The sequence below is a fragment of the Brienomyrus brachyistius genome, chromosome 11 (genome assembly GCF_023856365.1).
Source record: "Brienomyrus brachyistius isolate T26 chromosome 11, BBRACH_0.4, whole genome shotgun sequence".
Taxonomy (NCBI): Eukaryota; Metazoa; Chordata; class Actinopteri; order Osteoglossiformes; family Mormyridae; genus Brienomyrus; species Brienomyrus brachyistius.
The window spans coordinates 22562142-22577413 of NC_064543.1; the positions used below are offsets into that span (position 1 = coordinate 22562142).

At 38.8% G+C, this 15272-nt stretch overlaps 1 protein-coding gene and 1 long non-coding RNA gene across 3 annotated transcripts in view; one reads left to right on the plus strand and one right to left on the minus strand.

Annotated features, from left to right (window-relative positions):
* Positions 1–12410, minus strand: part of dnajc24 (DnaJ (Hsp40) homolog, subfamily C, member 24) — a 21710-nt gene extending 9300 nt beyond the window's left edge. For both annotated transcript variants that reach the window (XM_049030907.1, XM_049030909.1), the window contains exons 1-3: positions 12287–12410; positions 11845–11970; positions 251–389 (exon numbers count right to left, since the gene is read on the minus strand). In XM_049030907.1, the coding sequence (XP_048886864.1) occupies positions 251–389; positions 11845–11952 (247 nt within the window). In that variant the 5' untranslated portion in view covers positions 11953–11970; positions 12287–12410. The remainder of the gene's footprint in view (positions 1–250; positions 390–11844; positions 11971–12286) is intronic.
* Positions 12411–12760: 350 nt separating this feature from the next.
* LOC125751833 (uncharacterized) lies at positions 12761–14964 on the plus strand. Its single transcript, XR_007400797.1, has 3 exons — positions 12761–12842; positions 12989–13210; positions 13884–14964. It is a non-coding gene; the product is annotated as an uncharacterized LOC125751833 (long non-coding RNA).
* The last annotated feature ends 308 nt before the right edge of the window (positions 14965–15272 follow it).

The following is a 15272-nucleotide window of genomic DNA, read 5'->3' on the forward strand; positions in this document are numbered from 1 at the left end:
GGAAACTCAATTTTATAAAAATCTGTGACTGCAATAGGAAAACTAAAAATGGTTCTAGTCTTGTATTTTGGTTAGTTATGGTTAAGGTTAGAGCTGGGTACGGGTTAAGGTTGCTATTGTTGGGATTTGGGTTTTCCCCATAGAAATGAAGGTAGAGTCCCTTCAAAGATATGAATATAAATGTGTGTGTGTGTGTGTGTGTGGGTGTGTGTGAGAGAGATGGACTTGCTTCTGTAACCGGGGAACCCACCACGTCGCTGCAGATCATAGGCTCTCTTTGTCTGCTCATCGCCCAGGATCTTCCACGCTTGGTCGACCTCGATGAACCTCTGAACACACTGCTGAACTTGCTCCACCGCTGCATCTGGGCTCTGCTTGTCCGGATGGTACTGCCCATTGACAACAATTAAAACATTAAAACAAATTAGGCTTCACATTTACTGACAGTGCATTTGATAAAGCAGGGATCGGGAGATGGGTAAGATCGATGAACTGCAGGAGAAGGTGGTCAGGTTAATCACTCTACAGGAGTCAGGGACATTCTGCTGGCAAAACCCTGATGTCACAACATGCACTGACAGTGTTTTATGGGTAATTTGCTGATGGAGCTGCACCTCTTCTGGACAATTTACTCAGAAAGGCTGAGTGAAGACAACACAACGAAAGCAAGGCAGTGACCAACTATAACGAAGAACCGAGAAATCACCCCAGATCCTCTGTCAGGTAAAATGACACCAAAATCATTTAAAAAGAGGCCTTATCTACACACTACTGCAATATTTCATTGCGTCATAAATTCTCACATGGAAACTTTACATTACTTGTGGTAATGCAAGAAATGCCCAGAAGAAGAGTTACGTTGTGTGTAAGGGAGGGGGCTGCTGTTTAGTCAGTGTCTTTGTTGGGGTCCAAGGCTTAGCCCCGTCAAACTTGGTTTGGGGTTCAGGGCTCATGGTTTGGGGTTCAGGGCTCATGGTTTGGGGTTCAGGGCTCATGGTTTGGGGTTCAGGGCTCATGGTTTGGGGTTCAGGGCTCATGGTTTGGGGTTCAGGGCTCATGGTTTGGGGTTCAGGGCTCATGGTTTGGGGTTCAGGGCTCATGGTTTGGGGTTCAGGGCTCATGGTTTGGGGTTCAGGGCTCATGGTTTGAGGTTCAGGGCTCATGGTTTGAGGTTCAGGGCTCATGGTTTGAGGTTCAGGGCTCATGGTTTGAGGTTCAGGGCTCATGGTTTGAGGTTCAGGGCTCATGGTTTGAGGTTCAGGGCTCATGGTTTGAGGTTCAGGGCTCATGGTTTGAGGTTCAGGGCTCGGCCCTGCAGAGCTTCAGCCATGACCAATCCACAGTTAAGTTTATGACTTTCAGTGCTGTGATGCTGGTGAGCAGGATTGAGAAACACGTTAGATCCTGCATACTTCAGGACGGGGATTATGGTCTGGCACAGGCAAGCAGGCAGCACATTGTGTGTCTGTCTGTGCTTTTGTTTGGTTGCTGTAGTTCAGAAGCTGAACCTCATCCAAAGTTGGGTAATGATGTATGGGGTGACACTGAACTACAATAACCAACAGTCCTGGGCAGGCCAATTACTGTCCATCGCAATTATATTTTCAATTCAAAATAAGAGGAACACCAATCAAATTCAACTAATCATTTCAAGCAATTACTTTTAAAACTAATTAAAATTTTAAGTGATTATGCTCAGATAGTTTTCTGTTTGTGTTTTTGTTTTCACTCTGAATGAGGGAGGGTGTTAACCTTGCTACAAACTAAAAATCAGCCAGAAGACTCGATGGAGTCATTAACCGATGCAGTGCACCAAGTTCAGAGATGACATATTGCTGGTGCCCCAGCGCCATGCCCACATCGGGGACATCACACCTGTCTTGGGGACAGCACGGCCACTGCGCAGGCTGCTACAGGACAACACAGTTACATCGGGGACAACATAGCCACATCAGGGACAGAATGGCTGCTGCAAAACAGCATGGCTGAGTTGGGAACAGCACGACTGCAAAAATTAAGTTTGTAGAAAAGTTTAGAGGAAGCAGGCAAATCCCAAGCATGCTGGTCCCATTTTGAAAGATGCAAACACTGCACATCATCTTCCCTGCCAAGGATGAAGTAAAATTGGTGAACAGAAACACAACATAAATCCAGTGAACAGGGAAAAAAAACATTGGGGTTTTACATACTCAACTCAACAGTTAATTAAAAGCAATAGTAATCAACTCCTATTTAACACACCAGTGACATGTGAACATTGATTCAATTTGCTTAAAAAGAGAAAATTGTATCTGAGACAAAGTCAGAGGGGATTATATTGATTTCTACAAAAGGCAATATTTAAGGCTTACTTTTAAGGCTTCTGACAGATCAATGAGGAAAGCCTCTGAAAAAAAGACTGAAAGCACTATGTTTGACTAGTTATTTAATTATTAATAACTGAAGTGATTCACATTATATATATAGAAAAAAAATTCTATAAAAATATGAATAATATTTGTGATGGTAGCTGGTGGAATGGGCCAACATTAACACAATGTGATAAACAAGAAATGTAAGTGACCTCCAATACAATATTTTAATTAATAGAAATATTCAATAAACTATTTCACAGATCCACCCACCCCAACCCTCCCCTCCATCTACCCAACATGGGAAGACAGAGTAAAAAAAAATAAATATAAGAACAATAATATATTTTGTCTAAAGGCACATTTCAAGGACACCTTACAAAAAAAAAACAATCCATACAATATACAAACATACTTATATATGTGTATTAATACATTCAACATTACCACAATCAAATTAATTAAAAGCTACCTAAATAAAATTTGAGCCGAGACTTGAATGTAGCGAAATAGTCAATACTACAATTATCAAGAGGGAGTGAGTTCCAAAGATAGGGGGCAGCGAGACTGAAGGCCCTGAACCCCAATGTGGTCAGGTGAGCAGCAGGCACAAGAAGAGAGGTGAAATGAGAGGATCTAAGAGTGCAAGAAGGAGTGTAGATATCTAAAAGATCAGAGAGGTAAGAAGGAGCCATATTATGAAGGACTTTAAAGGTTAATAGCAAAATCTTGAAATAAATACAATATCTGAAAAGAAGTCAATGAAGTTGCTGAAGAACAGGAGTTATGTGTACAGTAGAGGGAGTCCTAGTGACAATGTGAACAGCAGCATTCTGAGCCAACATAAGCTTAAGAGGGAACTTGAGAGGGAGTCCAGACAAAATGGAATTTCAATAATCAATATGGGATGTGACCAATGCATGTACAAGATTGACGGTACTTGAAGGTGCGATCGATGAATGTAAACGATTAATATTACAGAGGTGGAAATATGCAGACCGGGTAATATTACGAATATGTGATCTGACAGATAAGGTACACTCATGGATGACACAAACTCTTTACCTGAGGGGACTGAGATACTGTACTAGAGTACCATCAATTGTCAGAAAAATTATGAAATCTGGCAAAATTGGCATTTGGATGCTACATGGAGAACCTCACTTTTATCCTTACTTAGTTGAAGGGAATTGGTGGCAAACCAAGTTTTAATCTCTGATAGACGCTCTGAAAGAGAAATGAGTGGAATGACAGAGTTAGGCTTAGTAGATAAGCTGAGTATCATCTGCATAACAGTGAAACTGTATACCAAATTTCCTAAACATATCACCCAGAGTTCAAACTTGAATGATAAATAAGAGGCCCCAAAACAGAACTGGAACAGTCTGAAATCTAAAAGCTTTTAACTGTACAAACTGAGTATGACCCGAGAGGTAAGAGGTAAACCAAGTAAGGACAACGTCAGTGATTCCGATGCCAGTCAGTGTAACAAAATAGTTGTATCAAAGGCTGCCCTCAAATCAAGTAACACCAATATGGTTAGCAGCCCAGAGTCAGTAGCCATCAGTAAATCATTTGTAATTTTAATCAAAACTTCTCAAGAATTTCAGACAAAAATTATTCAAATTGTTGGCGTCAGTTTTTTTTTTTTTAAATAGGGATTATAGCAGCTGTTTTCAAAGATGAATGAACAAAACCAGAAGTAACTGAAAACTGTACAATGTCAACTATTAAGGAGGCAAGAGAGGATAAGCACACTTTCACCAGGTGTGTAGGGATAGGGTCAAGCTGACATCCAAATCCGTTTTGACACACCAAAAAAACGGTAGCAGCAAACAGTAGGCACTCCCTTACTTAGCCTCATCCCAAAGTGAAATACGCAACATGCAATACATTCACTATTTGGCAACATAGCGGCATGGAAAATATGGAGAAGTTGGTCCTTAAACAGAATTTGAGATTGGTAATATTGAACTTGTTTGGTGCCAACAATAGTAAATTTACAAAATTTGCAAAGGTAAATTTGCAAGTCAGATGGCAACATGAAGAACCCTTTTAACAACCTTAAAATAAAACACCTAAAATAGTATACTGTATTTTCTTTTTGGTTTTATTACCTTATAGGGCTATATTTTTCACAATAAGAGAATTTGTTTGCTTGCACTTTTTATAAATTGGAAAATAGTCTTAAAAACCAACAAAAAAAATTAATCATGATAAGATCGTGGATCGTGATCCTGCCTTAATTAAAAAAACCATGATATGACATTTTTGCCATGTTGCCCACCTCCACGTGTTTGTACAATATTCATGTATTCCTGATAACTCAGAACTTGAAAAAGTACTACTGAATGGCTGAACAGAATGGATTCATAATGCTAATTTCCGTTAGCTAATGCTAATTGTGCTAGCATCTTACGTTAGCACGACAGTTCTCACAGATATGCTAGCGGAAATTTAACACACAGTAAATCATGTTGAACACTGTGTGAACAAGCATCTCTTTGGTTTTATTTCACTGTCACTCTCCAAACTCATCAACGCCTTTACCAAGCTGACCCTTCTGCAGTGAAAGATTGAAGCGAGCTCAAACCATGCTGTAACTAGTGTACAGGTTGGGTAACGCTTGGTTCCTGTATGCCAGTAGAAAAGTGCCAATAGACTCACAGAGTCTGTCCTGCCAGAATCACAGACACAAATCTGAGCTTTAGCCTCATCCTTATTATACGGAACTGCGCAGTAATTCACAGCAAGCTGGTCATGTACTGTAGTAGACACACTGGATTTCACATTAAATTACTTGTTCAACTCGTGAAAGTGAAAACGGCCAATTCAAAACGAGTCACTGGGCCAATCTGGCTGTTCCTGAATACTGACTTGTTCAGACTCACAAAATAATACAAGACCTATTTAGATGAATAACATCCCATAACAGGTGAAACAAATGGAAATTCATAACTCAGAACATTCAGTTATCAGTTATAATAATACACATTTCTTTATTAAGGAAAGTAGAGGGTGTCGTAGCAATGTGTTCACCGTCCCCTCCACCCCCACAGCCCCCATCTCTATGTCTAGGCCCCCCTACACAAGGCTTGGACGATATGTGATTTTTCATACTGTCCATAACTTATACCATTTCTGCTAAACAAAACCTTACTAATATCCCAATTTTGTGTAACTTCTGGCAGTATGTAATTGGGTTCACCGGATCTGCACCTGTTCTATCATGTGTCACCACTGACTAAAACAAGGGCTAGCTGATACAATTAAATTCTCTCCATGATAAACAGACTACTACCGATATGATTTACTTGCAGGGGGGCAGGATAAATTATGTCAAGCTTCCCATTGACTGCTACCCGACAAATTTTGCCAGAATGCAATGACAATTTATTTATTTTTTGCCTATTCAGAAAATCATCTTGCTACCCCTCCTAATTCTTAAAGAACCACCAACTTGTACTATGTTCCTGGGAACCTTGAAAAAGGTCCATGGTGTCCTAGATATATTATGTTCATAAGATCAGGTTTCTTCTGCAGCCTACCTTTCTGCCCTTCACTGCTACCTAGCGCTGCAGCTTCAATTCTGAGGTGATTTCATTCAAAATGAAATCAGATGTACATCTCATCCATAATACAATTTCACACAAAAGGGCATTATAAGATCAAATGCGACACCATAAGACCAAACACTTTTTGAGTTTCAAATGTCATTTGCAGTCATACTTCCCTTTGCTGCCCCTATGCAGCGTTTCTTCAGTTTTGAGGTATTTTGTTTCAGATTTGATCAGTTCCAGTGCTTTGCCCATACAATGTGCCTGCAAAGTCTGAAAAAGATCCGTCAAACAGTATTTGAGTTATTGCACTAATGAGAAAGTGACAGCAGTGGCGGACAAATACCAAAACCATATGTATGCCTTGTCCAGGAAAGACAATGAAGCAGAGCTTTTCCTTCATTTATTATAAAAAGCTGAGAAAACTATAATCATTAAAAATCCATCAATTTTTCATTTTGAATTGGCAATACATACACACTTAATAAATAATAATAATAATGACATTTTATTGATCCTTCGTGGGGAAATTCTCTTTTCGTCTACCCCATCTTGGTCTCGATGACGCACAGACAGGTATGTAGGTGAGAGCAAGCCAGGCAGCAAAGGGCAACCACCTGCAGCAGCACCCATGGAGCTCAGGGTTAAGGGCCTTGCTTAAGGGCCCACAAACATGTCACTATTCTGTCAAAGTCGAGCTCGATCCAGCAACCTTCCAATCACAGGCACCAGGGCTAAGCCCACTGAGCCACATGCTGCTCCCAATTATACAAAGGTGACCTCATATATAGCATCGCCTTTTGCCTCTGCAGAACGATCCTTCAAACCTTCTTGGAATACTGTCATACAATCCTGACCAGTACGGATATTGGACAATTATTTAAAAAGAAAAGACTTCAGTCCTCTGAGGTATGAAGGGGATGGAAAGCTACTTCACACTCTGCACTACAGAACTTCACAGGAGCTATCAGTGAGGTTTGAAAATGGTGACTGATGTGGTAATAGAAAGTCTTTGAATTCATAAAAATGTAATCAGACCAGTGGTATCTTGTGTATTTTTCTTCTTACAAGGCTCTGAAAAAGACCAAAAATTCAAAACATGCCCTATGTGAGACCTTCTGACTCAAATCGCCACATTAATGCTACATAAAAGATATTTATCCAGTCATTTGTGACATATTAGGCCATGTGTGTGCAAACATGTATTACTGTCATTTTTCATGTGCTTGATTTTCAAACTTGCCTATTTTCTTGTACTCATTTGACCATGTGTGCAGTTACTATCATTTTCACATTTTACCACATGTGCTTATATTTCTGAAGATGATATGACAAGAAATGGTGTTACTGCTCATCTTCTTACAGGAGTTATAATTTTTTTTACAGAATGAGCTGTTATCCTTTTGCTGCTGTATAAATTCAACGAAAAATACAAACACTACATTTCAGTTTCAAAACTGTCACATAGACTTATTTCAATGAGGAAATGTCTTCATAAATTAATTCAAAAGATTGAAAATAAACAGAAAGTGTTTGACTTACTTACCTGTTTTTAAGTGTATTTTTCTACCAGAAGATTCCCCTACAATCTGTTGTGACTGATTTTCAGGAATGAATAAGGATAATCCAAAAAAACAAATGTGTAGTGGTTATTATAACCAATTTAGATTCAATACGGGTTGATCAAAGTTGAAGCAATAAAGAAGACTGACCTCCACCAGCACACATTATCAGCAACAGCTAAAATAGGCAACATGGGTTTGCAGTCAGATTAAAATCAGCAGACAACGCTGTGTTTTTCACAGGTCAATTTCATCCCCAATCTACATCACGGACTCTTTGTGATCACCTATCAAACAGAAGCAATAACTCTGGCCCGGGAGGCTGGTGGGTCCCACTGCTGCTTTCATGTCAGTGAGACTTGTTACCTAGACACACCTTGTTCTGAGGACCCGCATGCTTCATCAGCTTCTAATTAGGGAGTGTGTTTTCTTATCGCTCCTCTGCACTCTTCATTAACTGATCGCTCTGCCAAATGAAAGTCTCCTCCCCCCCCAAACTGTGCCCCCGTTGCAACGAGCCTCAGATGGGATCCATACTGCCAGCAATTGGGGTTCACACCTTTGGGAATGCAAAGGTCTCAAATTGGGTCACAGCAGTAACACTATATATATATTCATATTGGACAAAAACACAGGAGCGCATATCTAAATAACCACAACCCCACCTGGAACAGGGAGTGAGCTGCCCATATTAGGGCTGCAACATATTACATCACGATAAAATCGCAATATATGGACATGCGCCTTAATCATGAGGGCTTCAGGTAACGTGCGTAAAAATTTGTTTGCACTCCAGCTTTTCAGAACTATATGAACACTTACTTATCTCCACAATTTGATAAGCAGATTAGCAGTATGCCTAAAATATTAATGAGAGTGATGTATCGTGATGCTCAAAAGTTAGCAATCCGTATAAATACAGCATATCCTTATATTTATTAAATGCGGTTAGTGGAGCAGGCCACGTGCTGCTGCTTTGATACGTCATGGAAGCGATAAGTACTGAAGTAGCGGTGAAGAAAGGGACAGCTCAGCAGCCACATCATCCTTTAAAAGAGGAGATATTGTTGATAAATAAGGTAAAGACATCGGTGGGGTGGTGGTACTTTTCGCTGTTTAGAGTCCAACACATTCATTAAACATAAGGATCTGCCATATTTATATAGACAATAAATTAATATCTCAGGTATACTGCTAATCTGCTTATCAATCTGTGGTAATTAAACATCCACATAGTACCAAAAAGGCAGTGTCCAGACAAATTTTTACACCTGTTATCTAAAGCCCTGTAATCATATTGCATTTTTCGTCACTGTTTGTGTCTTTTGACAACTCATGGCCACCACCAACAGATTTGATACACTTTATTGGTAGGTGTTAACAAGTTCTGTTTGGCTAGTTTATTTCAGGTAAATTTCACCTCGTTTCTTGTGTTATAGATGCAATGATAAGTGTAAATATTTCATTACAGCCCTACTCCATAACTGAAACAACCCTGGAACAGGGAGTGGGCTGCCCACAGCTAAATAACCCAGGGCAGGAAATTAATGGGTGGGGGGGGGCAAAAATGCCCCAAGAAATCTCAGAATGCCCCTAAAGACCATGATCAGAGGGGCAAAAATGTCTCCCAAGATTTAAAAAATAAAGAAAGAAAAACAAGCCATTTTATTTTTATTCATTTCCATTTCCATCTCTAACACACTCATACAACCAGCACTGTTGTTCACACTACATACAAACATAACTTTATGCAACTGAAACTACATACTATTATGTAACACTATTTTTCCCATCCAAAACAAAATCAGCCTCTGCTAGGAGTGTGACTAAGGATCATTTGCTTACCTATCGCTTCGCCACCCGCCATCAACAACTTCTGTTGACACAAAGTGGTGATTAACCGCATGTTTTAATCTGGGCTCATTTGACATTAAAACTGAAACTTTATGCATTAATTACTATTCCTAAAAAATCCCTCAAAAGTTTGTAAATGCCCCCATATTTAAAACAGTGGGGGCAAAACTTCGGTCCAAATATTTTTTAAATTTCCTACACTGCCCTAACCCCCCATAGAACAGGAAGTCAACAGTCCATATTTTAATAACCCAACCCTAACCCCCCATAGAACAGGATGTGAACAGTCCATATACTAATAACCCAACCCCAACCTCCCAGAGAACAGGGAGTGAACAGTCCATATTTTAATAACCCAACCCTAAGCCCCCATAGAACAGGAAGTCAACAGTCCATATCTTAATAACCCAACCCCAACCCCCCATGGAACAGGAAGTGAGCTGCACATATCTAAAAAAAATGGAGACAGGAAGGCACAGTGAGTTTGCAGGTTGAACTAGCAGTATACCATAGTTTACTTTTAAAATACTTAAAATTAAATTTAATTGCTTAGAGGAAACCCTACGAAGGCTGATACAAAGGGTTCAATTTCACATATTTGTACAACTTCATCGAAACTAAAACTCCTAAACAATGCACTGCTTTTGCCAGCAGAAATCTTGATCCAGGGGCAGATTATTAATGTTCATGTACAATTTTAGCTACTCAGTCCCTGCCTACAAGGTTCACTTTTTCATTCCAAATTGTGTCCTGACCCAGAATTTCTTCTTAAAATTCAAACTCAATCCAAACAGACAAAAATGTAACAATGTCCGTCCTGTTTACTCTGTCAGTTCCAGCTGTTATAATCACAGCTGTGCGCATTTTAGTCCATTAAAAAAAATACACGAACTATTTTCGGAAGTCGTGCATATTTCATAAACATGTATTTATAAAGCATGCGTAACATACACTTAATTATGCTGTATAATCAACACTTTTTGCATTTAAAATGACAGTTTCTTTTCCACCAAAGCCTACCGAAAGAACAGGAAACAGAAAAAGGGAAATGGCCCAATAATCTCTTCTTGGATTTTTTTTTGCCATATAATTTAGGTTTTTGTCGGAAACACATTGGAGAATGAAAACCTGGGTCTTTTTAACAGTCCTGACACAAACCACCCCCGTTATGCTCTTTAATTGCGCTCTGCTTGCGGCTGCTGTAAATTATTCATTTACTTGGGCTAATGGAGCTAAGGTAGGTATAGAACACTGACAATTCAGAGTACTCAGGGCCATCTCAACATCCCTCCCTCCCTCTCTTGTTCTCTAAGTCGTGCACAGGCATTTGGAGGGAAACAGCAACGGGGGTGGGGGGGGCAGAGCAAAGGCCGATAACATCACACTACTGCCACCTAATGTCTACAAAGCAGACTCATTTGGTACACAAGCGGGGTCGGGGGGGGGGGGATGGTGGATGGGACGGGATTCCTGCTTAAAGTTTTGCCTGCAGCGAGTTCTCTATTGGAAAATGGGACCCTGTGACATTTCTATTGTAGCAAAGTCCAATAATTCAATTATTTTTCCAAATTGTCAGCCCAAACCAGTAATGATATTTGAAACAATTGGGGACAGTTAAATGGCCAGAGTGAGGGAGCCAGCTGTCATGCACAAGCTTGGTACTATAAAGAACAACAGGCACATATGTGAAGAAATTTGATAACATCTTTTCCCGCGCTTTAAAAAAAGAAAATGAATGCTGATTACAATTAGAAAACAATTGGTGATACATTTGGCTCACTCAAGTGTAACACACAAGAAGAATTTTGAGAATCTTCATTTAATCAATGTTCCATGTTCATAGATTGAAATACCATTTCGCAATAACAGTAATTAAAATGCCGGATTAAGCAAATCAGCTTACACGCACTTTGTTTTCAAAGATTAACAATAATAAAAAAAATGTATTAATACTCATTTCAGGTGAAAAATTAGATTTACACACATTCAATTTCTTCGAGCTAAAAGCTTTTAGTGCTGCAACTGAACATTTTGTATATTGGCCAGAATAAAATTACTGCATTTCTAAATTATTGTCGAACTGAATAGGACCTAATATTCCAAGAACAATACATCTGCATATGTACGTTATATTCCAGCACCTGAATGACATAATGTCAGACATTTGTGCAAATGAAGCTGTGACTGGAGAACATAAGAAATGAGTACTCATCTGAGGATCTAATGTCTGATTCACAGAGCTGGGAAGAGTTGAGTGAATTTAAGAGAGACTACTTTGTATAGTGCAGCTGCTCCTACGACACACACACACACACACACAGACACACACACACATATTATATACACACACACAGATATTTATATAAATATATATATATATAAAAATAAATATAAATATATATAAATATCTGTGTATGTGTATATAATATGTGTGTGTGTGTGTGTGTGTGTGTGTGTGTGTTTCAATCCCAAACAGTTAATGATATTGCAGTGAAAGTATTACCCTAAAATTGTACCTACCAACAGCGCCAGTCTTTGGTACTTCTGCTTCAGTACTTGTAAGCAATCTGTTGGACTGGCATCCAGGACAGCATACCAGTCTTTTTGCAACAGGTCTTCTTCTGTCATTTTCGATTTGATCAACCTCTGCAGCAAATATTCATACTGGTTATTCAAAAATAATAAAAAGAAAAAGTCGGAAGCTAACTAGCTTATCATGCTAACAGATTGTAAGATTAACGAGAGCTACGAAACAATATTATCTGCTGCTTGTTATGAAACAGCGAAGTATTCTACGCATATATTTTACAGCGTCCGGTAAATAATAAAACTTCAGTAAATGTCTTTTTCAGCTAAACGTAAACTATCTCGTTAGACAGCTAGCTGTCAGGGCGAGCCCATTACTTGAAAATGAAACCTGTAGCTGTGCACTAAATACACTATACATATAATAATAACAAACCTCATGTTAGAAGACGGCGTTGTAATCCTCAGAGCCCATCATTTATCCAGATTCCGGCATACAGCGTCCAGCAGTAGCTCCACGTGAAAACGTCTGTTTCGTCCTTTACCGTCCCCGGAAACAATATGTAGTGTTATTATTTTAGATGTCAGGTTTTTGTTGCTAAAGCCCACAATATAATAATTATTTTGGTAATTACTAGCTCATAGAAAAGCAAGCTGTGATAAACTATCAATTGTGTTTATTCTTTATTGAGTGCACTTCGTTATATTTTACAGCGATTCAACAATTTTAAACAGAATTTGTGGGGAAAATACAATTGTATGTGTATGTGTAATACGTTTCAGTAAATTGTGTTTTAAACTATATTTTAAAACCGAAAAATGTATTAAGCTATGATTTTCCCAATGAATTGAAGTGTCTTTCATTGAGGATTATTTAAAAATCAGCGAGGCATTATTTTGCACCCGGAAAGGAATACGTGTAACACAACAGTTGGAAGAACGGAAACAGCCATCTCCATGGAAACAGAAAAATGAAATGACACGAACTGAGGGTAAGTCAATGTTGTTCTTCACATTCCACACTCGTAGCATATTTAATATAAAAAACAATTTAACAGAAGGACATTTGATAATGTATCCCATAAAGCTATATGTAATTTATTTATATTTGTGCATTTTATTTTCCTGTTGTACGCAGGCTTTCTCAGAGTTCTCCAGTTTCCACCTGTTTTCTGATGACATGCAGTTAAATGCGCTGGACCTGCTAAACGGTCCGTAAAGTGCATGTTTGTGCCCTGAGATTGAGGACTGAGTGGGCATCCTCTGAAAAATGAGTGGAAGTCAATGGGAAGAAGGAGGGATGGAAAAATGGCAAAAAGGGAAATTGGCTAATGAATTGTGAAGAAAATGAAAAATATATGTGAGAAACATTTTTTTTTTTTTTTACTTTTTCCTTAGAAATTAATCTACGAGGTGTATTCAAATCTTATCGCAGCCTTGCACTGTGAAAATGGATAAATGTGAAATAGCCATCCATCTTCTGAAACCACTCATCCTATTCAAGGTTGCATGGGGTCCAGAGTCTGTCCCAGAGGCTATGGGTGCAAGGCAGGGAACAACCCACGATGAGACACCAACCCATTACAAGACACAGTCACACACCATTCACTCCTACATGCACATCTACAAGTAGTTTGGCACCTCCAATTAATTTCATCATGTTTTTGGACTATGGGGGGAATCCAGAGCACCTAGAGGAAACTCCAGAATGACACAGAGAAAACATGCAAACTCCACACACCATGCCAGAGTCATTTCCATTACAATATTGTAGCTGATATTTACAAAATAATAATGGTCAACATCTGGAGCAAACTACCCTCTGTTATATGGCCATGGTTTTTGGAATTTAATTTTAAATAACTGAACAAGTCGCTGTTTCAACTCAGTACTACAGTAAGGCAGAGCAATCTGCTTACACCTTATGGTAGTTAATGAAGTTACTCTAGTACCTGCTGCCTAGCTTCTGAACAAATTCAACTGTATTTTTGCTGAAATGTTTCTCTTACTTGTGCCCATAACTTTTGGGATAGGCTCCACACTTCCATGACCCTGCATGGGATGGATGGAAGAATGGATGGATGGGTGGATGTTGCTCATATGCAGTGTACTAGCCGGACACAATGCCTCAACACGGTCAGACTTATTACTCCTTTTATTTAGTAGTAGTGCTTAACCTTAGTTCTATGTCTTATGTTCTTTCTCTTATGTTAAATGGGACAGTGCTGACCCATGCCTTAAATCAGCCATAAATAATTGTTTTGAGGGTATTTTATCATCCAATTTGTTTCTTACCTCTTGGTTACCTTGTTAGGCTTCCTTATCCATGAAAAAAATGGATTTAATATTTTTGGTGTGGCTTTCTGAACCTTTCTTTTGACAGTATACCTCAATGAAAAAATGATGGTAACATAAACCTCCAGAGAATTATATAAATAAACTGAATTGGTCTTATCTTGCCTTGCATGTCTGGGCATGCCTTTCCCAGCGAAAGAAAATTTGTTTTAATTTATTTTGTTTAAATAGAGATTCCTGACAAAGTCAAAAAGCCTTGATGCAGTACACAAATTTATGTGGTGCTTTTATGCATCGTAATCTTACAAACGGGTTGGTGCCGACCCCAACACCAGAGTGGTTATCATCATAACCAGAGCATTTATAATTTTGTGATTAAAATATATATATATATTTTTTTTTTGTTTAAATAGAGGTTCCTGACAAAGTCATAAAGCTTTGATTCAGTACACAGATCTATGTGCTGTTTTTATGCATTTTAAACTTACAAACAGGTCAGTGCCGACCCAAACACGACAGCCAGGTTAACTGAAGTATAGTGGACTGTATGATTTAATAAAAAAAAAAAAATATGTAGAATATGAAGTACGTCTATTTGAAACTTTGTGGCTTGTTTTTAACATGTGTGTGGCATTTTTGTATGGTGTGTCTGCCAGCTAATTTGGTCTTTGTGTGCTTGGAGGAGAGGTGGGTGATGGAGAGCACTGAAGATTTATCATACCAAGGTGGCACAGCGCAAGCAAAATATGGGTTTAATATTACATGTGTAAAATATCAAAGTAGGTGTAATTATTGCTTTTAACTATACGAAACAGGAAATACAACAAATAAAATGTTTTCTGAAACAGCAAATTGTTACATGTGTTTTTGTGTTTCCAGTGGATGTAGAATTCAGCTCTGTTTAGCTGTTTTTTTGCTTTTATTTGGTTATCAATAGCTGGAAAGTAAAACTGATTGATAATAAGGGACTTTGTGGAGCATTATGGAAAGACTAGATGATGTGTACATGACAGTAATTCCCCGGATAGCCCCCCCACTCCCCCCCTTCCACACACACACAATCTAATTCCTGCTACTGCTTCAATTCAGTTCCATTCAATTTTATTGGTATAGCATATAGCACATTT